The 22302-nt window shown below is 41.7% G+C and overlaps 2 protein-coding genes across 4 annotated transcripts in view; one reads left to right on the top strand and one right to left on the bottom strand.

Annotated features, from left to right (window-relative positions):
- PDIA6 (protein disulfide isomerase family A member 6) overlaps positions 1-22063 on the top strand; it is a 27754-nt gene extending 5691 nt beyond the window's left edge. The window contains exons 2-13 of the mRNA XM_012438840.3: positions 2688-2829; positions 7973-8030; positions 8521-8647; positions 12056-12162; positions 13917-14047; positions 14986-15100; positions 15887-16027; positions 16761-16845; positions 16974-17046; positions 18104-18262; positions 20428-20524; positions 21135-22063. Coding sequence (XP_012294263.1) covers positions 2688-2829; positions 7973-8030; positions 8521-8647; positions 12056-12162; positions 13917-14047; positions 14986-15100; positions 15887-16027; positions 16761-16845; positions 16974-17046; positions 18104-18262; positions 20428-20524; positions 21135-21203 — 1304 coding nt within the window. The 3' untranslated portion in view covers positions 21204-22063. The remainder of the gene's footprint in view (positions 1-2687; positions 2830-7972; positions 8031-8520; positions 8648-12055; positions 12163-13916; positions 14048-14985; positions 15101-15886; positions 16028-16760; positions 16846-16973; positions 17047-18103; positions 18263-20427; positions 20525-21134) is intronic.
- Positions 19911-22302, bottom strand: part of ATP6V1C2 (ATPase H+ transporting V1 subunit C2) — a 62503-nt gene continuing 60111 nt past the window's right edge. For all 3 annotated transcript variants that reach the window (XM_064363846.1, XM_064363848.1, XM_064363847.1), the window contains one exon: positions 19911-22280. In XM_064363846.1, the coding sequence (XP_064219916.1) occupies positions 22191-22280 (90 nt within the window). In that variant the 3' untranslated portion in view covers positions 19911-22190. The remainder of the gene's footprint in view (positions 22281-22302) is intronic.

Below are 22302 nucleotides of genomic sequence, written 5' to 3'. Positions count from 1 at the left end.
GCATAGGGAGACCCTGTCTCTACAAAAACTTTAAAAGTTAGCCAGGCATGCACCTACAGTCCCAGCTACCTGGGGGCTGGGGGTGCTGAGATGGAAGGATTGCTTGAGCCCAGGAGGTCAAGGCTGCAGTAGAAGGCCATGCTTGCACCACTGCACTCCAGTCTGGGTGACAGAGCAAGAGCCTATCTCAAAACAATTGAAAAGTGTATCTGTTTCAACCCCAAAGCCAGCATGATGCAAATAGGAAAACATTCCTGTTCAAGTCAAGAACAATCTGAGGATATTCCATTATTTAGCTTTGTCTAGAGGTAATTAGCAAATTTTTGTATATAGTCACGTGTTGCTTAACATTAGAGATACATTCTGAAATATGATCAACTTCAGAGATGCTGAAAAGACAGGAATAGATAGAAATTTCTTTAATTTCTATTATCATATCAGATGATTTCTTCATTGTGAAAAACATCAGTGTGTACTTAATACAGACCTAGATGGTATAACTTCCTATATACCTGGGCTATGTGGTATAGATTCTTTCTCTTCGGTTACAAATCTGTTCAGCATGTTACTGTACTGAATACTGTATGCAGTTGTAACACAATATGGTGAGCCTTTGTGTATCTAAACATAGAAAAGGTGCAGTAAAAATATGATGTAAAAGATTTAAAATGGTATGATAGTACAACTGTATAGGACATTTGCCATGAATAGAGCTTGTGTGACTGAGAGTTGCTCTAAAAAGTTTATTTCTTGAATAATAAATTAACCTTAATTTACCGTAACATTTTCCTTTTATTATTGTTAACTTTTTTTTTTTTTTTGGAGATGTAGTCTTGCTATGTTGGCCAGCCTGGTTTTGAACTCTTGGCCTCGAGCAGTCCTCCCACCTTGGCCTCCCAAAGTGTTGGGATTATAGGTGTGAGTCATGGCGTCTGGTCAACATTTTACTTTCTAAACTTAATTTTTTTTTTTAACTTTTTTACTCTCGTAAAAACACTTAGCTTATTGTACAGCAGTACAAAAATATTTTTTTCCTTTCTTTTTTTTGAGACAGGGTCTCACTGTATGAGGCTGGAGTGCAGTGGCGCATCATAACCCACTGCAGCTATAGCCTTGACCTCCCTGGGCTCAGTGATCCTCCCATGTCAGCCTCTTGAGTAGCTGGGACTACAGGCATGTTCCACCATGCCTGGCTAATTTTTGTATTTTTTTGTAGAGAAGGAGTCTCACTATGTTGCCCAGATTGGTCTTGAATTCCTGAGCTCAAGCGATCTGCCTGCCTTGGCCTCCCAAAGTGCTGGGATTATAAACATGGGCCATAGCGCCTGGCCAGTGTTTTCTTTATATCCTTATTCTCTAAGGTTTTTTCTGTTTTTAAAGTTTGTTTATTTTACTTTTTAAGCTTTTTGTAAAAAACTGGAACACAAACACACACATTAGCCTAGGTCTACGCAGGGTCAGAGTTATCAGGACATCACAAGGCGATGGGATTTTTTTCAGCTCCATTATAATCTATGGGACTGCCCTCATATATGTGTTCTTTCCTTGACCTTGTGGATGTGACTGTATACATAAATTATTTAAAAGGTGAAATTTTGATAGTATTGCCATTTCAAAGAAATTTTGGGTTCTTAAGATACTAGTAAGTTCAGAATTTTGTTTTCCTATATTATTGTTATAAATTGCATTTAAGTTTCCAGAGTTGCCAAGAAAATGCTCTTGATCCACAATGTGGCAGAACTGTGTGGTCAGCAATACGGTCGACACTTATCCATTCTTTTTATTCTTTTTTTTTTATTGACACGGAGTCTCACTCTGCCGCCCAGGCTGGAGTGCAGTGGCACAACCTCAGTTCACTGCAACCTCCACCTTCCAGGTTCAAGGGATTCTCTCCCGAATAGCTGGGATTACAGGTGCCTGCCACTGTGCCCAGCTAATTTTTTTGTGTGTGTGTATTTTTAGTAGAGACGGGGTTTCACCATCTTGGCCAGGCTGGTCTTGAACTCCTGAACTCGTGATCCACCCACCTCGGCCTCCCAAAGTGCTGGGATTACAGGCGTGAGCCACTGTGCCCAGCGTGTATCCTTTCTTCATAAGGTTGTTCACATGAAAATTTTTTCTGATAATGTGCTATGGATAGTATTAGGAGAAATAAAACTATGAAAATAACCATTGCCCTTGAAAGAGTCACAATCTAGTGAAGAGACATATAATTGTTTTTCCCTTGAAAAAGGCATTTTAGTAAAGATAATGTGCTAATGTTGCAACTGAGTCGCATGAGAAGTGATCACTGTGTGGATTGCTCAGGGTTACACAGGCAGAAGTGACCTCCCAAGTTTTCAGTGTCCACACCCATAAAATGCTAATAGTACTGCTTCATGCAGTGGTTGTAAAGAACAAAGGTGTTGATACATGAAAGCCACTAAGAATAATACTACATACAGTCTTTTTCCAGTGCAGCCCAAGGAATGGGAGTGGGGACTGTCCGTTTCTTTCTTGCTCAGTGCTGCACCAGTGGGAGTGAAATTCCAGGGGCTCCAACTGCAGCAGGGACAGCAGAGGGGCCAGGGCTAGGCTATCCTCCTGTGTGAAGGGCCCTGCTCAGTTGAAGAGGACTCTGGTTCCCCGGGGTTTCCAGTCAGAGCATGAACCGTGCTGTTAATGGTGTACTTTTGTTGTCACTTCAGGTCTGGTGAGCTGTGCCTTCTTTCTGGCAGTGAATGGTCTGTATTCCTCTAGTGATGATGTGATCGAATTAACTCCATCAAATTTCAACCGAGAAGTTATTCAGAGTGATAGTTTGTGGCTTGTAGAATTCTATGCTCCATGGTAAGTATTATAAAGTAGTTGTAGATTATTTATAGTACTTTCTGAAATTGGAGAAAATGCTATATAAAAATCTGATTTTATTAAGTTATCTTGTTTAGCTTACGGTCTGTTAAAAGAAGTAGAGAAGAGGGAAATAGGAAATGCAAAGTGTCTAGTCTATTGTTAAAGAAGATCTGTCTTTTGATGAGATGATGCATGTGGAAGGAAAACTTAATTTTATGAGAAAGGAATCTTGAGCAAAGGTAAGGGAGGGGCCAGTGATTAACTTCATTCTGTTTCTTGAAGAGAATTATTTCCTGAAATAATATAGTTAGAAAATCTGGTTTAATTTAAAATTTCTTTCCTTGCCTGACATTTAATGCTGGGAAAACCCTTGTGAGGTAAAAATGTCATCACTATTGACACTAATGGCACAAAATTATATACAGTCAAAAATACAACATTGCGTTGATTATTTGTGTGCTTAAAGCATTTAACGAAAAAAATAGAAGAGTGGAAACTGTGCGAGATGTACATGACGCTGTCTGTGCTGTAAACCAGCAGGCTGCAAGTATCCTGCGAGGAGAACCAAACCCCAGCCAGCTGTGTATCTGGGAAGAACTGTACGGTGATCTGAAATCTAGAGGAGTCCTTTTACATGTGAACAGCTTTGTAGGCTTAAGTGAGGGATATTAGATGCAGTCCTTACGGTCAAATTCTTAGAACCTGATGGGTACATTTTAGGGTATGCCTCATGAAAGTTTTTCCTTTCTCACTTTAACTTTTTTCTCTGAACTGAGTTTTAGAAACTACCCACCAGTCCTTATGGACCATTTTACTTAATGCGCAGTATAGCAAATGCAGGTAAAAATGCTGTATTTTCAAAGGGGATGCTGCCACATTGTGAGTGGCCTTTACTATTTTTAAAGGCTCTGGTTTTTGTGTGTTCTATCCAAATGCTAATTCTGTATGGATTAGCTCAATTAGACTAGCAACTGTATAAATAGTAACTGTACAAACTGTTATATTGTTAAATGCCTCTGTATGTGGTTTTTACAAGCTTATCACATATGGCATAGGTAATTTACCTTGTTTCTGAGAGCTACTATACAAGAGAAAATACCTCATTCTAAAACTCTGTAAGACAGCATAATTGAGAAGGCAGGCTCTAGATCCAGTAGTTAATAATTATTATTACACTGGCAGAGTTTTACTTTGTGGTGTCTGGATGAAATAATGTCTGATTAGAGCAAATACTTTTTTTGAGAGACAGGGTCTCACTTTCTCCCGGGCTGGAGTGCAGCGGCACAATCACAGCTCACTGCAGCCTGGATTTCTCAGACTCAGGTGTCAGCCTCCCAAGCGCTAGTACTACAGGCATTTACTACCACACACAGCTAATTTCTTTAATTTTCTTTTTCTTTTTTTTTTTCCCTTCTGTTCACATTACAGAATGCCTGACTAATTTTTATATTTTTTATGGAGACAGAATTTCACCATATTGTCCAGGCTGGTCTCTTAATGCTGGGGCTCCAGTGATTCGCCTGCCTCAGCCTCCCAAAGTGCTGGGATTACAGGTATGAGCCACTGCACTGGGTCAAGCAGGTGCTCTGTAACTTCCCTTTGTGCTTGGACTCCTTTGGCACCTTGGCGAAGGCCTAGGATTCTTAGAATAAAAGTTTTATGGTCATGCATGATGGTTCATGCTTATAATTTCAGCACTTTAGGAGACCAAAGAGGGTGAATTGCTTGAGCACCAGAGTTCAAGACCAGCCTGGGCATTGTGGTGAGACCCCATCTCTACAAAAATAAAAAGAAAAGAAACAAAGAAATTACCCAGGCGTGGTGGCGTGCACTTGTGGTCCCAGCTACTCAGTAGGCTGAAGTGGGAAGATTACCTGAGCCTGGGAGGTAGAGGCTGCAGAGAGCTATGATGTGCCGTTGCACTCCATCCTGGGCCACAGTGAGAGCTTGTCTCAAAACAGAAAAAAAAAAAAAAAGCTCTCCTTTAAAAAAAAAATCAAAGCTTTACATGTTTAAATAAAGCCTATAGGTTCACAAAGAAAACCTAAAGTATGGAAATAGGATTGTTGAAATATTAAAATTTTATGGTTAATGTAGTACTTTACAAGGACAGTAAGTATAGGTTGAACATCTCTTACCCAAACTTGGGACCAGAAGTGTTTCTGATTTCAGATTTTTTCAGATTTTGGAAGATTTGCATAGTATTTAGCTGTAGAGCATCCCTAATCTGAGAATACAAAATCTGAAATGCTCCATTGTACGTTTCCTGTGAGTGTCATGTTGGCGCTCAAAAAGTTGTGGATTTTAGAATGTTTCAGATTGTGAGTTTTTAGATTAGGGATGCTAAACCAGTACCAAGATCCAGCAGCAGACTTGACAGCTGCAATAATTCTGAGTAGTGGTGGGCATAAATGATGTTTGAAGATTCCTGCAATAACCAGGATAATAATGAAAACAGCTGTTATTTTTATTCATGATAAATCACAATAATTGACTGTGGAGTGTTGCTTACATTTGTAAAGAAATTCTAAATTTTAATTACAGATTAGTGAAAAGACTTTTTTTCATCCAAATTCATAGACATCCCCCCTAAATTTTTCCTAAAAGGCCACTTTGGCTTCAGATTTGTTTATTTTTTTTTCCCCCCTAAAAGGGATCCCCTAAATTTTTATCCACCAGCCTTTTGGGAGTCTGGACCCCAGGTACAGAACCCCTGGGTAGAGGGTATGCCATATTTATATATACGTGGCGTTGTGATGTATGTGCAGATCTAATAGAAGGGAGGATGAACTCTGACAGTTAGTTAAACTGAAATTACAGAGGCACAAACCCTGTAAAAATTTGTCTTTGGGATTTCTGAGTATCTCACCTAAACAACAAAACATTCTGTATATAAATACATAGAAGTAGCATTTCAGGACATTCCCCTGAAAGATCCTTACTTCAAATATTGGGATTGCCTTTAGGTCCTAATACTCAGTTACATAGTTATTAAACATTTACCTGTATGATTGTAGTATTTGAAATCGAAAACTTGTCAGGCAGCTCTGACGCTGAATGGCTATGTGATACTGGATAAATTTCTTCTCAGCATCAATTCCATCATTTGTAAAATGAAATAACAAGACGGACATGCCTTCAGCTTCATGCTGATTAAATGAAATCTTCTATAAAATGTTTTCATCATGGTCCTGGCACCTAGCATTTGTGCATTTGGTCCTTAGAGACCTAATTAGAAGAGAATTTCATTGTTTTTAAAAAATGCATCAGATCAGGCCGGGCGCGGTGGCTCAAGCCTGTAATCCCAGCACTTTGGGAGGCTGAGGCTGGTGGCTCACAAGGTCAAGAGATCGAGACCATCCTGGTCAACATGGTGAAACCCCGTCTCTACTAAAAATACAAAAAATTAGCTGGGCATAGTGGCACGTGCCTGTAATACCAGCTACTCAGGAGGCTGAGGCAGGAGAATTGCCTGAACCCAGGAAGCGGAGGTTGCGGTGAGCCGAGATGGCGCCATTGCACTCCAGCCTGGGTAACAAGAGCGAAACTCCGTCTCAAAAAAAAAAAAAAAAAAAAAAGCATCAGATCACCAGTGGATAAATACACTATGGAGTCTGCATACAGAGAATGTTACACAGCAATAAAAATGAACTGTATAGCTACCTACAGCCTCAATGAGTGGTAAGGGTTAACAGGTTTACACGCACATGTTTCAGAAGCACCTTTCTCTGTTGTATTTCACATTAATAGTACCTACAAGGTTAACGTTGTTTTTCCTGGTGTGTTCTTCTCTCCTCCCTCCCCACTCTGTTCCACTTTCCCTGTCTCCCCGCACCTCATCACTCACATCACTGCCTCTTGGTGTCACGTTATGCATTTCGGCTTGTTAGGCTCACTAACATGGGTTTATATATGTGTTTCTAAGTCCAGAAGCAATTTGTGGGGCCCAGAAAGTATTGAGATATAGGCATAGGAGTTCTAGGCCAGATACCTCATCTGTAACATTAAAAAGTTGGACTAGATTAGGGACTGTCAAACCTCAGTAAGTTTAAGAATCACTAGTAGAACTTAAGAAAATGCACTTCTTTCCTGGGAAGAAAAAAAAAAAGAAAAAGAAAATGCACTTCTTCCTCTATGAAGTTTGGATTTGTGGGGCCCAAGAGTCTGCATTTTGCATAGGCTTACAGCTCCACACAGTGAAGCACATTGGACCAGATAGCTTCTAAACGGCTTGTTTAGGTGGAGAGTTATAAATTATAGAGTTTAAATACGATTTAATTGAGCAGTAATTTGGAAGGTTTTGTTTTGTTTTGTTTTGTTTTTTGACAGAGTCTTGCTGTGTTGCTCAGGCTGGAGTGTAGTGGCACAATCTCAGCTCACTGCAACCTCTGTGTACCTACATCAAGCGATTCTCCTGCCTCGGCCTCCCCAATAGCTAGGATTATAGGCGTGTGCCACCACACCCAGCTAATTTTTGTATTTTTAGTAGAGATGGGGTTTCACCATGTTGGCCAGGTTGGTCTCAAACTCCTGATCTCAACTGATCCACTCGCCTTGGCCTCCCAAAGTGCTGGGATTACAGGTGTGAGCCACTGCGCCCAGCTGGAAGCTTTTTTATTGGGATGTTATGAAAAGTGATTGTTGTAAGTAATAAAATGGTGAGATCGTCCAGGTTGCTGATCTAATTTATTTATTTATTTTTATTTCTTTTATTTTTTTGAGACAGAGTCTTGCTCTGTTGCCCAGGCTGGAGTGTAGTGGTGTGATCTCGACTCACTGCAATCTCCACCTCCTGGGTTCATGCAATTCTCGTTCCTCAGCCTCCCCAGTAGCTAGGATTACAGGCATGCCACTACCACACCCAGCTAATTTTTGTGTTTTTAGTAGAGATGGGGTTTCACCATGTTGGCCAGCTGGTCTCAAACTCCTGACCTCAAGTGATCCTCCTTCCTTGGCCTTCCAAAGTGTTGGGATTACAGGCATGAGCCACCGCGCCTGGCCTTGATCCTGTTTTATTTGTGCTTGTCCTCTTTGCAGGCGTCTCACTCAATAGACCATTGATGGGTTTTTTTAAATTGAATTTTTGAATTAAGAAGCAAAGGCTTTAACTGTTGCTTTTTGTGTTGTCTTCCCCTAAAAGGTGTGGTCACTGTCAGAGATTAACACCAGAATGGAAGAAAGCAGCTACTGCATTAAAAGTAAGTTTTTAAGCAAAAGCCTTAAATATTTTCTTAAGATAAGTTTCTAAGATGTCCACATTCACCTGTGTATGTTTAAAGTAGTAAGTATGCAATTGGTTTAATGTTCAATGGGAAGCTAGTTTGCATATCAAAGTTCAAAATACTGGTTCTGTTACCAAAATCATGCTGAAAATAAGGGGATAATACACATTTAAATGCTTACATTGCCTGGTTTTGTTCATTCTGTTTCCCAGATAAATGACAGTTACTCTCAGCCCTACCTGTTCTGTGAGCTGCAGAGTTCCCTCTGTGGGCTGACTTTGATTTCCTCCATCACTGCATTTAAGATTCTCTTCTGGTGTTCAAGGCTAAAGCCCTTATTGACTCACTGCAAACTGCACCCTGTGCTTTATTATCTTTTTCTGAGTCTATATGAAGCAGATAATTAGTTCTTGTAGAATCTGCTGTAGTTGAAAGAAAAATTGTTATTTTCTTTACATTTCCACAGGATGTTGTGAAAGTTGGTGCAGTTGATGCAGATAAACATCAGTCCCTAGGCGGTCAGTATGGTGTTCAGGGATTTCCTACAATTAAGATTTTTGGATCCAACAAAAACAGACCAGAAGATTACCAAGGTAAGGACTTTTCCTAGCTGCTCCATTCCCCTAGTAGACAAGAACCTAGTGTTCTTCAACAGATTGAGAACCTGTTCTACCTGCACCATTCTCAACCTCACTGTACATGAATTATCTATAAATGGCATATACAGTGATTCCTTCACCCTCTGAGTCATTCTGAAGATGAAATGTGTGTCATATAGGTTTGTGTTCTCATTTATGCTTAGGTCAGTGCTACGTTAGCAATGATAGAATAACAGCGTTCTGTGCTACCCTCTTGTCTTTCTCATTACAGTCACTTGTATTTAATAAAGATCTCTATGTATGTTCTTGCTCTAATCTGTCTTCCCTTTACTGTAGGAGAAGGATCCAGCATATCACCATGAAAAAGGAGACTCTGTAATTTAAGAGTCTTAGTCTCCTAAACTATTGCTAATAAATGGGTACCACAAACTATGTTTTGTAGATAAGTAAATTGTGAGTATCTGCTGTGAGTCACTGAGGCAACTAAAGATAGAATTCAGGTTCTACCCTCCTGAGACCAAATGTTGTTTTCACCCACGCTATTCTTTCTTTTTTCTTTTTTTTTTTTTTTTAAGAAACAGAGTCTGGCTATGTTGCCCAGCCTGGACTCCAACTCCTAGGCTCAGTCGATCCTCCTACTTTAGCCTCCCAGGTCTGGGATCACAGGCACCACACTCTTAGAGAATTGTCCTGTTATTTAATTTAAGATATCACAAACAGATTATTATATTTAAGATAATCAGAGTTGCTGGATTGGGCCAGATCCCTGGTACTAGTAAGAGTATTGGGCATAATGTGTTTGAAGCTGAAATTATGGCTAATTTGGTGAAGTTTTTCGCTGAAGATTTTGTTATATGGAACATATGAGTGACTGAACTTTGTCATCTTAGGTTTTGCTTTATGTGAGCAGTACCGTCTCATGAGTTGGGCGGGAGAATCAGCATCATAGTAAAACAAAGAGTTGTCTGTCCTTGGTGACTTGCCTGGGTTCAGCTGATAGAAGGCAGGGAAGGCAGGGGTGAGGGGTACAGAATCTGTCACGTGTGAACTGGGAAGGCAGCCCTACTTGGCTCCCTGGCTGCTGGCTTCTCCACACTCCAGTGTCAGTAACTGAACAGTACTTAGTCTCTTGCTTCTCTGTAAAATGGGGTTGTGCAAGCCCATTTTTGGGTACCAGAAGCTTAATTGAAATAGTGCACATAAAGCTTATGAGACAAATTCTTGGTAAATATGTGTTGTTGGCAAATCTCGAGGCTGGCGGGTAAGAAGATGAGGAGTGGCCTTAGACACGTTGTCTCTGCTAGGCGCCCCAGCTCCAAAGTTCTAGGGAAAGACCTTTTTCTTTCCTGAGTAAACACCTGCTTTTCTGCCCTTGAATAATTTGTTACAGTTTTCCTAACTTGTGAAAATGTACATATTTAGTGCATTCACTGTGCTGCTGCTGTTAAAATCAGTTTATTGGAACACAGCCCTACTTGTCTGTCTACATGTTGTCTCTGGCTGCTTTTGCAGTGGAGCAGAGAACTGAGTAGTTGCAATAGACAGTATGGCCCAAAATGCTGAAAAGTTTACACCTGGCCCTTCACATAAAGAGTTTGCCAACCACTAGTCTAGAGTGAGAAAACTCTCCCTTTTTTCCTAGTATACTTTGTGATTTGGCATATGTCCAGGTAAAGACTGGGGGAAGAAGGGGCACTGGTTCAGATGTTGGAGGTAACCCACATAGATAAGGAGCAGAGGTTGTTTTCATGTTGAGGCCTTGCCCTTCTCTGTTATCAAGTGACATATTTGGTAGGCTCAACCCATGATGCAGCGCAAGATTATCTGAATAGATGCTGAGAGTTTTGTTTTTTATGTTAGGTCTGATGGGTTCTCAAAAGTTTATCTTCCTGGCCGTACCTTACATCTCTAATCCCAGCACTTCGGGAGGCCAAGGCAGGAGGATCACTTGAGTACAGGAATTTGAGAAAACTCTAAAAAAAAGATTTTATTTTTATTTATTTATTTTTTTGGTCAGAGTCTTGTTCTGTTGCTAAGGCTGGAGTGCAGTGGTGCGATCTCAGCTCACTGCAGCCTCCAAGTCTCCTGGGTTCAGGTGATTCTCCTGCTTCAGCCTCCTGAGTAGCTGGGACTATAGGCCTGCCACCATGCCCAGCTAATTTTTGTATTTTTAGTAGAGACAGAGTTTTTCCATGTTGGCCAGATGGTCTCAAACTCTTGACCTCAAGTGCTCTACCTGCTTCGCCCTCCCAAAGTGCTGGGATCACAGGTGTGAGCCAGCACGCCCAGCCAAAAGATGAAACTTTCTAAAGAGATTCTATTGAAGTTTTGCCTTTAAACTCTAAGGACAGCACATGACATGTGTTATTCAGTACTTTTGTGTTAGTCAGTAGCCCCTGACTCTCTTGAGCAAGTAAGTTTTGGTGAACTTCCAAAGACTATTGTCATCTTGCCTCTCTAAGTTTTAATGCAGATTTGTTACTTACATTAGGATTCAGTTGAGCTTAACAGTGTTTCAACCAAGATAGAAAAAAAGAGGCCTGGAATGGTTTCCAGTTGCTTGGCTTCAAAGACACTTCATACCTACTTTCTCCATCTTTTCTATCCAGTATCTCACAGAAATAGTTCTTTTTGTATTTAGGAAATTCCCCTACTTTCCCAGCTAGATATTAAGCTTCTTACTCGTCTATGTACATGTGCAGTTAACATTTGTGAGTAATTTTCATTAGGAGATGGTATTTGAGCAGGGAGTTTTTATTAACAGTAACAATGTAAAACCTAAGAAGAGGAATCAGGCCGGGCACGGTGGCTCATGCCCGTAATCCTAGCACTTTGGGAGGCTGAGGCGGCAGATCACTTGAGGTCAGGAGTTTGTGACCAGCCTGGCCAACATGGTGAAATCCCATCTCTACTAAAAGTACAAAAATTAGTTGGAAATCACTTGAACCCAGAAGGTCGAGGTTGCAGTGAGCTGAGATTGTACCCAGCCTGGGCAACAGAGTGACACTGTCTCAAAAAAGAAGAGGAATTGGCTTTTCAGTTGTTAAGTCTAGTGCAAAATGCATGCTGGGGAGAAAGTGTGTTCTGTGAGAGATACACTTGTTGTTAGAACTGTGTAACACCCGGTGAGGCTGACAATGAGGTAAAGACACAGTCAGTGTCTTTACCTGACACTGTGTCTTTGCATGACACAGGAGTCATGCACTCCAGCATGGGCGACAGAGCAAGAATCCATCTCAAAAAAAAAAAAAAACAAAAGTTATTTTTAGCTTTGTTGACTGGTAGGGACTTTATGAAAAGATGTAACATAACATCCTGGGATGAAGCAGCAGCTGTGCTTGAGTCTGATTAGAACAGTGCTGTTAAGGGGTTCTTTGACCACCTACCTCCTGTCTCCTGTAGGTGGCAGAACTGGTGAAGCCATCGTAGATGCTGCGCTCAGCGCTCTGCGCCAGCTGGTGAAGGATCGCCTTGGGGGACGGAGCGGAGGATACAGTTCTGGAAAACAAGTAAGACCATAAAATGTCAGTTTTTAATGTGTCATAATTTTGAAGCCAGAGTGTAGATTCCTTGCAAAAACAAATAGTTGTTTTTGCTGTTTTTAAAAGTATGTTAAAGTGGTGAACTTTCAATTAAAAAACAATAGAGGATTGGATCCACTGATCCCATAGGGAACCGGCCATCCAGCCTGCTCATTTGGCCTCCTCAGAATTGCTGTTGCTATGGCTAATCAGTCCCAGGGCATCTCGCCACACCTGCAGTCCAAGTACCAGGCCCCCAGATAGGCTTCCTGGGCCCTGGGCTAAAATAGAACTTCAGGGAGAAAGCTCCAGGCCCAGGAGCCAGGTGCTGGCATCCCATGGCACTTGTAGGTCCAGAGTGGGGAGGGATGGATGGGTTCTCCTCTAGGTAGGCTCTGGAAAACCATGATGAAATATGGGTTACCTCTTGGCCTGTATCTGTGGCAATCAACCCAAAATCCATGGAAAATTCTACACAAATGGATAGGGAAGAAGAAAGAGAGATGAGCAGATTGGTGTTTTAGATGCCCTTGTATGTGAAGCTTAACACTGATGTTCTTGTGAAAAGGCAAAATTGAAGATATATAAATATTAAATGGGCATTTACTTTTAGGCGAAAGTTAAACTAGTTAAACTTTCACCTAAAGTAAATGTGCTAGCTCTGAGCCTATATAAAGAGCTAGTTTAGGCTGGGCCTGGTGGCTCACACCTGTAATTCAAGCACTTTGGAGGCCAAGGCAGGGACGGATCACCTGAGGTCGGGAGTTCAAGACCAGCCTGACCAACATGGTGAAACCCCGTCTTTAAAATAAAAAAGAAAAAAAAAATTGCTAGTTTAACTCTGCCAGCTACTAGCTCTTTATATAGGCTCAGTTTTGCCAAAGATTTCATGCTCTTGCCTTTTACTTTAAACTTAGACATTTAATGAGCATAGTTGCCTGGCCCCCTGCATCCTACCTGGCAACAGAAAGCAATGCTGACCGGTTTTTAGATTTAGTATTGAAGAACATTCTTCAAAAAAAGAAAAGGATTAAATGTCATTGTTAGGCCGGGCACAGTGGCTCACGCCTGTAATCCCAGCACTTTGGGAGGCTGAGGTGGGTGGATCACGGGCTCAGGAGATCAGCCTGGCCAATATGGTAAAATCCCGTCTCTACTAAAAAAGAAAAAAACTATCCAGGCATGGTGGCAGGCACCTGTAGTCCCAGCTGCTTGGGAGGATGAGGCAGGAGAATTGCTTGAACCCTGGAGGCAGAGGTTGCAGTAAGCTGAGATGATGTCACTGCACTCCAGCATGGGCGACAGAGCAAGACTCCATCTCAAAAAAAATACAAAAGTTATTTTTAGCTTTGTTGACTGGTAGGGACTTTATGAAAAGATGTAACGTAACATCCTGGGATGAAGCAGCAGCTGTGCTTGAGTCTGATTAGAGCAGTGCTGTTAAGGGGTTCTTTGAGCCATGTTGAGATTTCTCTAAAAATAGCTGGTGACAGAATTCAGGTACAGGTTATATGTTGTACTGAATGTATTGGTAATTATTTGAAAGTAAAAGACTGTTTACCAAGCAAAAATAATAATGCTGAGGAATGTATCCAATTTGAATACAACCGTTTTCACTATTTTATTCACTAAAGAAAAGCTCTGAAACTTAGTTAAGATGTAAAAGCAGTGTTGTTATTTAAATAGGAAAAGTGTTCTTCTTGGCCAAATTGTTGTTTGATGTTTAATGTCATAAATGCCAGGGCAGAGGTGATAGTTCAAGTAAGAAGGATGTGATTGAGCTGACCGACGACAGCTTTGATCAGAACGTTCTTGACAGCGAAGATGTTTGGATGGTTGAGTTCTATGCTCCTTGGTGTGGACACTGCAAAAAGTAAGTGCCTTCTGCCAAGTAGTCTGTTCAGTCACAGTATTCACAATACACTTGGTAGCTTATTTTGAAAGAGCTGAACTAGATAATAGATCATCACTAAGATCTCTTTCAGAAAAACTCTGACTCTAAGTGAGTATTAAACATTGACATTAGTGCCAAGAGCTTCCGTTCTCATATTGCAAAAGATTAAGGGACTGGCTCATGTCCAGGTTTAGGGATGGGAAGTGCATGTGAAGGGTAGCATTGGATCTTTGGTAAAGCTACACACAAAATGTTCTCTAGGTGTGACATAACTGGGGATTGGGCAGAAATGCACAGATCACTTAAAAGTATAGGCTGGGCGTTGTGGCTCACACCTGTAATCTTAGCACTTTTGGGAGGCCAAGGCGGGTGGATCACTTGAGGCCAGGAGTTTGAGACCAGCCTGGGCAACATAGCAAAGCCCTGTCTCTACTAAAATTACAAAAGAAATGAGCAGGGTGTGGTGATGTGCCCCTGTAGTCCCAGCTACTTGGGAGATTTACAAGAATCTCTTGAGTGTGGGAGGCAGAGGCTGCAGTGAGCTGAGATCACACCACTGCACTCAATCCTGGATGATAGAACAAGACTTGGTCTCAAAAAAAAAAAAAAAAAAAAAAGTTGGGGCTGCAAGTTAAGATGCAAGTATTTGTCCTGGTGTGAGGTGAATCACTTGAGGCCAGGAGTTCAAGACCAGCCTGGGCAACATGGGGAACCCCTATCCCTACTAAAAATATAGCAATTAACGGTGGGTGGTGGCACACACCTGTAGTCCCAGCTACTTGGGAGGCTGAGATGGGAAGATCGCTTGAGCCCAGGAAGTTGAGGCTGCAGGGAGCCATGATTGCACCACTCCACTCCAGCCTGGGCTACAGAGACAGACCGTGTCTCAAAAAAACAAAACCAATATTTTTCTATAGCCTAGAGCCAGAGTGGGCTGCTGCAGCTTCAGAAGTAAAAGAGCAAACAAAAGGAAAAGTGAAACTGGCAGCTGTGGATGCTACAGTCAATCAGGTTCTAGCCTCCCGGTATGGGGTGAGTATATTTATAAGGCTCATTTCATTGTGAAATACATGGTATTTCTTTACTTCTTCCAGTGCTCCAGGTCTCCCTATGAGATAGGAAGGGAGATGTTTAAACCATTTTGTGAATGAAAAGTTAAAGTCACTCTGTTGTCATAACTAACAGTCTGAAACTCAGGACAGTCGATTTTTTTCCCTTAATGTCACACTGCTTCTACTATGTACTTAAAGTGAGGTTTCAGCTTGCTCAGGCTCATTCAGGTTGCTCATATGGCGGTTGTAAGTGGTGGTCCATTTGTTCTGGAATAGATACTTTGTGTTAATTATAAGCCAGGGCTTGAATATGATTGGGCTAAACTTCACAGTCAGACTGTTAAATCTCCCTGATTGATTATTGACCTCTGTGAGTCATTCCTTTGAAATCCATGCAGTCTGGGGAACAGTTTTGTTGCATTAAATTATAAGGCCAGAGTGGTGGCTCATGCCTGTAATCTCAGCACTTTGGGAGGCGGAGGCGGGAGTTAAGACCAGCCTGGCCAACAAAATATTAGCCGGATGTGGTGGTATGCACCTGTAGTCCCACCTGCTCGGGAGGCTGAGGTAGGGGAATTACTTGAACCCAGGAGGCAGAGGTTGCAGTGAGCTGAGATCACGCCACTGCACTCCAGCCAGGACAACAGAGGGAGACTCCACCTAAAAAAAATTACCTATAAGGCAGTTTTAGAAACTGTAAAGATTGTTATTTTGTATTAAGTGTTAATTGGATTTTGTCCTCTGATCTTTTTTTTTTTTTTAATAGATTAGGGGATTTCCTACGATCAAGATATTTCAGAAAGGCGAGTCTCCTGTGGATTATGATGGTGGGCGGACAAGATCCGACATAGTGTCCCGGGCCCTTGATTTGTTTTCTGATAACGCCCCACCTCCTGAACTGCTTGAGGTAAACCACTTCAACTGCTTGTAGTCCAGGAAGCTTTTTTAGCTGATAGGGAAGAATGTTAAAGCAGTCGTGACACTGTTCATGTTATACCCTTTCCTTCTTGTTAAAAATACTCTCTTTAAAGTGGTTTATATACTTAGAAATGGAAAAATAATCTGATAAATTGCTTTTCATAACTTTTAGCATTAGAATAATTATACCGTGAGCAGAAATACGAGCTTCTTAGAGTGTATTCAATCACTCTTGCTTATCATTCTCAAAATCGCACATTTATTGAGTACCTAATCATGTTACCGGCACTGTTCTGGTGTTCTTATGTAGGTTTTTTAAATTTAATTCTCACATGAACACTGAGAGGTAGTGTTTTTATCTCCATTTTACATATGGGGAAATTGAGGCACAGAGCCTCAAGTTTGTATAAACATATAATACATGTAAGTATAATCTATTTAAACAAGTAAGTGGCAGAGCCAGGCTGTGTCCAGGCATTGTGATTTCAGAGACATGTATGTGTGCTAATCCCTCACCACCACCACAGGTTCCGCAGGCTTAAGAATCAGTAACAGAAATCTCTTATAGAACATGCCTCTGGGTGTTTCCATACAAGGAAGTAGTCGTGGGAGAAATCTGTCTTTTTAATGAAAGTGACAGTGTGAAGTTCTTGTTTGCCAGCTTACCTTGGGTGTTGTATCATGCAGCCTTCTGATCATCCCTTGTCTTCTGGGTCCCACAGATTATCAACGAGGACGTTGCCAAGAGGACGTGTGAGGAGCACCAGCTCTGTGTTGTGGCGGTGCTGCCCCATATCCTTGATACTGGTAAGGCAGACAGAAACGATTTCCCCGTAGCTGTTCTATGCTAAAGGCTCTGAGAATACTTCCTAAATGGATTAATTTTATGGACTCCTTTATCTTTACCTTTAAAAACCTTTGTCTGTTTAAATTAGGAGCTGCAGGTAGAAATTCTTATCTGGAAGTTCTTCTGAAGTTGGCAGACAAATACAAAAAGAAAATGTGGGGGTAAGTTACTGAGTTACTGATCTTATTTTCTCAGGGTCATCTGAACAGGGAATAGAGCTTCCTGAGAGTGATTCGCTCATGTTGCTGTGGGCTGTGTTTCCTCTGCTCTGTGGTGTTGTTTGGTTGGTTGGTTCGTTGGTTGGTTGGTTGGTTTTTTGAGACGGAGTCTCGCTGTGTTGCCCAGGCTGGAATGCAGTGGTGCAATCTCGGCTTACTATGGCCTCCACCTCCTGGATTCAAGCAATTCTTCTGCCTCAGCCTCCCAAGTAGCTGTGATTACAGGCCCCGGCCTCCACACCCAGCTAATTTTTGTATTTTTAGTAGACATGGGGTTTCACCATGTTGGCTAGGCTGGTCTCAAACTCCTGACCTCTAGTAATCCACCTGCCTCCACCTCCGAAAGTCCTGGGATTACAGGTATGAGCCACTGTACCCAGTCTGCTCTGCTATATGTATTTATTCAGGATATGAAAATATTATCACTGGGAGGAAAAGAAGGAATGCAGGGCTGCCAGCACAGTGCATTTTTCTCATAGGAATCATGTTTTCAATGGTGATTGGGGTGCCCAATTAGCGAGCAGACACATAATGAGTAGTGCAGCCGAATTCCAATATGAGCTTGAAGGCTGGATGAGAAGGATGAAAAAGAAGCATGTTTCCTTATCTGAATAAGGACTGGATCTAGGCACATTTTCAAAACAGTCTGTCTCCTTCCTATTTATCTTTTTGCTTCTTGTCTTCAGTATCTATTGCTCTCCCCACATACCTAGCGCCCCCTGCTGTCCCTCTCTCCATGACCTTGCTCCTCCAGTAGTTCAGCAAATGTTTATTAGATGCCTACAGAACACAAGAGCACGCTTAATAACCCAAATGATATTGGTGGCATTTCAGGTAAAAAGGGAAAATCCATGTAGAAACCCACTTTTTGTTTTTTATTTATTTCTCACTCATTCCATGAAATATCTGAAGCATGATTTTTTGTTCTCTAAGTTCTTCTAGTTGGATTGTAAGCAATTTAAAAGACATATTTGCCCTAAACACCAGTCTGGTTTTCTAGGTGGCTGTGGACAGAAGCTGGAGCCCAGTCTGAACTTGAGACTGCATTGGGGATTGGAGGGTTTGGGTACCCTGCCATGGCCGCCATCAATGCACGCAAGATGAAATTTGCTCTGCTAAAAGGCTCCTTCAGTGAGCAAGGCATTAATGAGTTTCTCAGGTAATTTGTTTTCGTTTGTTTTGTCTCTTTGGTTCTGTCATGGGTTTTTATTTGAAACCAGGTATATATATAAATATAATAAATGGAATTTTAAATGCAGACTAATTCCAGAGAATTGTTTATAAATTAGAGTTTTTAAATTATCTCACTGTTCATTCTTTTTTCCATGGAATACTCTGCTTACTGGATGAGGAGAATGCGTTTCTGCCCTCAGGCCACCCTGTGTGCCATTCTGTACATCTGTCCGTGGGCTCTTACTTATTCTCATAAAGGTCTCATGGGCTAAAGGCATGAATGTGGTTTTCATTTTGGGACACTTGGCTTTGGAACGTAGTTATTTATTTGAAAACGGGTGTACTTAAGTTACTCCAACAGTGCAAACAACATGATAGGTTCTCAAACTCTAAAACCAATATACAGGGCTCTCTATCCTGCTCTACTGTTCACCTCACTTAATCATCTTTTAGGCAGTACAAGGCATTGACCTAACAAGGTTTTGTTTGCCATTCTTGCTGTCATCCGTGTTCATTTCTTAGTTGCTGTATAAAAAGAGATATTCAGCACACAAAAGGCAGTTGAGAGGCTTATGATGAATAATGGATATGGAGAATAGTGTGTGAAAGTCTGCAATGTTCTTGCTGCCAGTCTTCCTATTGACACAGAAGTGTGTGTGTGTGTGTGCGCGCGCGCGCGTGTGTGTGTGTGCATGTGCGCGCTGTGTAGAGACTGAGGCTCCAGAGTCAGGCACCTCAGTCACAGCTCTGCCTCCAGTAGTGAAGTGGGAAGCATAGAGGAACTCCTGTGAGGTCAGCTTCTTTAGCTCGTGCCTGGGGACAGACCCTGGCTCCTCTCCCAGCTGTCTTTCATAGTTCGTTAATAGGGTTAAGGGGGTGTTTTCATAAAGAAGTTTTGTGAGGTCAGGCGCCGTGGCTCACGCCTGTAATTCCAACACTTTGGGAGGCTGAGGCAGGCGGATCACTTGAGGCCAGGAGTTCGAGACCAGCCTGGCCAACACGGTGAAACCTCATCCCTACTAAAAATATAAATAATAAGCCAGGGGTGGTGGCGTGTGCCTGCAATCCCAGCTACTAGAGAGGCTGAGGCACAAGAATCACTTGAACCCAGGAGGTTGAAGTGATACCACTGGCACTCCACGTTGGGCAACAGAGCGCAACTTGGTCTCAAAAGGGAAAAAGAAGTTTGTGGACTCCTTAAGTTTGTGATTGTCACAGAGTAGTATTTATTAAATCATGAAGTCAATTTAAATATATTTCATGTAATATTTTTTTCTAATAATAGGTTTACTTATTTTAGCCCACTGGTGCCACCACATTAGATTGTTAGTCTAGCTCCATTATTCTGAGTTGTTTGGTGCACTCTAAATATTTGTGCCCACAGTATTTCTAGCTTTGGTTTCCCAACAGCCAGATTATACCAGGTCTGGTGTTTTCAAGTACTGATGTTAACGCACATATGCACACTGCTCCCTCCCAGCCCACTGGAACTAGTTGCCTCACTGCTGACGTGCTCGCTCTGTACAGGTTCACAGCAATCTTAGAAAAAACTCATAGGCAGCCCATGTTCTAGATCAACTTTGATAATTATTTATGTACTTAGTTCATTTTTCAGCAAATACGCTTTTTGTTAATTTTTGAGATGGAGTCTCTGTCAGCAGACTGGAGTGCAGTGGTACAGTCTCGGCTCACTGCAACCTCTGCCTCCTGGGTTCAAGCAATTCTCTTGCCTCAGCCTCCTGAGTAGCTAGGACTACAGGCGCCCACCACCACACCTGGGATTTTTGTATTTTTAGTAGAGACTGGGTTTCACCATGTTGGCCAGGATGGTCTCGATCTCTTGACCTTGTGATTCACCCACCTCGGCCCCAAAGTGCTGGGATTACAGCCGTGAGCCACCACGCGCGGCCTTACTCTGTTATTTTTAAAAACTTGTTGGTAGCAACTGCCTTTATCTGATGCATAGGGCTTAGTCGGGAATGTTTAATCTGGCTATAATGTCCATGATTCAAAAGATGATTTTCTCAAGCTGTGCAAGAGATAAGAAATGCCTCTACATAAACAGAGTAGGCAGGCTGTTAGTTTTAAATGTTTATTCTGCACCAGCAGTCCATTGTAAATGTATGTGTATTCTGGTCTTTTTTCCCTAAGGGAGCTCTCTTTTGGGCGTGGCTCCACAGCACCTGTAGGAGGCGGGGCTTTCCCTAGCATCGTTGAGAGAGAGCCTTGGGACGGCAGGGATGGCGAGGTGAGTGCCTGGGAGGGAGGCTGTGCGGGCAACAGTCCTGGTTTACTCTCTTGAGCCTGTGCATCTCTGCAGCTGGAGTCAAGTCCTTTCCATCAGACCTCCCCTTCGGTGTACCCGTGGGCTTTTTAAGAGGTTCTTCTCTGAGGACCCTTCATCTTCCTTATCACAAATTTAAGTGCTGCATGGCATTTGATATTCTTGACAGACAGCCAGGATACATTTCAGCAGTAAGGTTGCTTTCCTGGTTATTACCCTCAAAGCAAACATTTAACCTGGAATTCATTTACTGTATCTTAGAAAAATGCAAAATTATAGCTTTGAAACTAGCACTTATTTCTGTACTATTGTGTCCCACCCTCCTCAAAAGGACAAGTTCAATGGCTTTCAGTGTTAAAGTGGTGAGTGATGCTATGTTGCAATGTTTTACCTGAGTTCTTAGCTTTTCCATCTGCATAATCATAGGTACGAAGGTCAAGGTAGGAGCCAGACCGAGGAGAACCTGGTTTGTAAGCAGGAGTAGCTCTAGAGAGTTGCTCTTCTGTAGAATGAGATGTTGGCCTTCCAGGGTGTCCCCCTGCTGCAGATCTAACAGTGGCTTTCTGTCTCCCAGCTTCCCGTGGAGGATGACATTGACCTCAGTGATGTGGAGCTCGATGACTTAGGGAAAGATGAGTTGTGAGAGCCTCAGCAGAGGCTTCAGACCATTTTCTTTTCTTGGGAGCCAGCGGGATTTTTTTCCAGCAGTGAAGGAACATTCTCTACAATCAGATGACTCTACCAGTGGCCTTTTAAACCAAGAAGTAGTACTTGATTGGTCATTTGAAAACACTGCAACAGTGAACTTTTGCGTCCCAAGAAAACATTGAAAAATTCTATGAATTGTTGTAGCCGGTGAATTGTATCGTATTCTGTCACATAATATTTTGAAGAATACTCGGCTGTCGAAACATTTTTTCCTCTCTCTGACTGCTGCTTGAATGTTCTTGGAGGCTGTTTCTTATGCGTAGGTTTTTTAATGTAATTCCTTCATTTGATTATTAATGGCTTTTTCCATTAAAGAATAAAATATTTTGGACAATGCCAATAAATGTATGAAATAGTATCCACATCCTAAATTAAGAGTGATGTTTAGCAGTAAATTACTATTTTGAAGTGATACACTGATGTCCTTCCTCCCCATCAACTTTTTTAAACAAGAAACAAGACCTTTGGTTCAGACGGTGCCATCGATGCCCACCACAGCATGGAACCTGGGCCCAGTGAGAACTGCAATTTCCTGCCCACTGTTCTGTCTTTGGGCCACCTCTAGTGATTATCATTACTAGGGAATCTAGCTGGTTATACAGTTCAAGGCTTTCTATGTTGTTATGAACCTTAAAGTAGCCATTAAGACTGAAATACAGGAGCAGGTTACCAATTTATAGGTAGTTCATTTATGTAAAACATTCAGAAAAATGAAATTATGAATTTGTTAGAACATTCAAAGGACTTGAGAGCATTTTATTGTAACTTAAAAAAAATAAATACAACTGTCACTAACTTTTGTGAGCAATTTCTCTGAAAAAAATCTTAGTTCTGTAAGACATTTGAGGCATTCTCTGACTAAAGGAAAGAGGTGGCTGTAACAGTCTGCACGAACATGAGACAGAGGTGCCAGCTGGCCTTTCTAGTCAAGAAGACTAAGGTCGATATGGAAGTAGACATAAGGAAAATAGTCTTGATTACTGAGTTGCAGTCCCGGGATTTCCACTGATGCCTAGAAAACAAGACATGGTAAT

Source organism: Aotus nancymaae, unplaced genomic scaffold (assembly GCF_030222135.1).
Source record: "Aotus nancymaae isolate 86718 unplaced genomic scaffold, 86718_ANA_hifiasm-v0.15.2.pri h1tg000057l, whole genome shotgun sequence".
In the NCBI taxonomy this organism is placed as follows: Eukaryota; Metazoa; Chordata; class Mammalia; order Primates; family Aotidae; genus Aotus; species Aotus nancymaae.
Note: the sequence above shows the minus strand (reverse complement) of the source record. Positions and strands in the feature narration are given on the sequence as shown.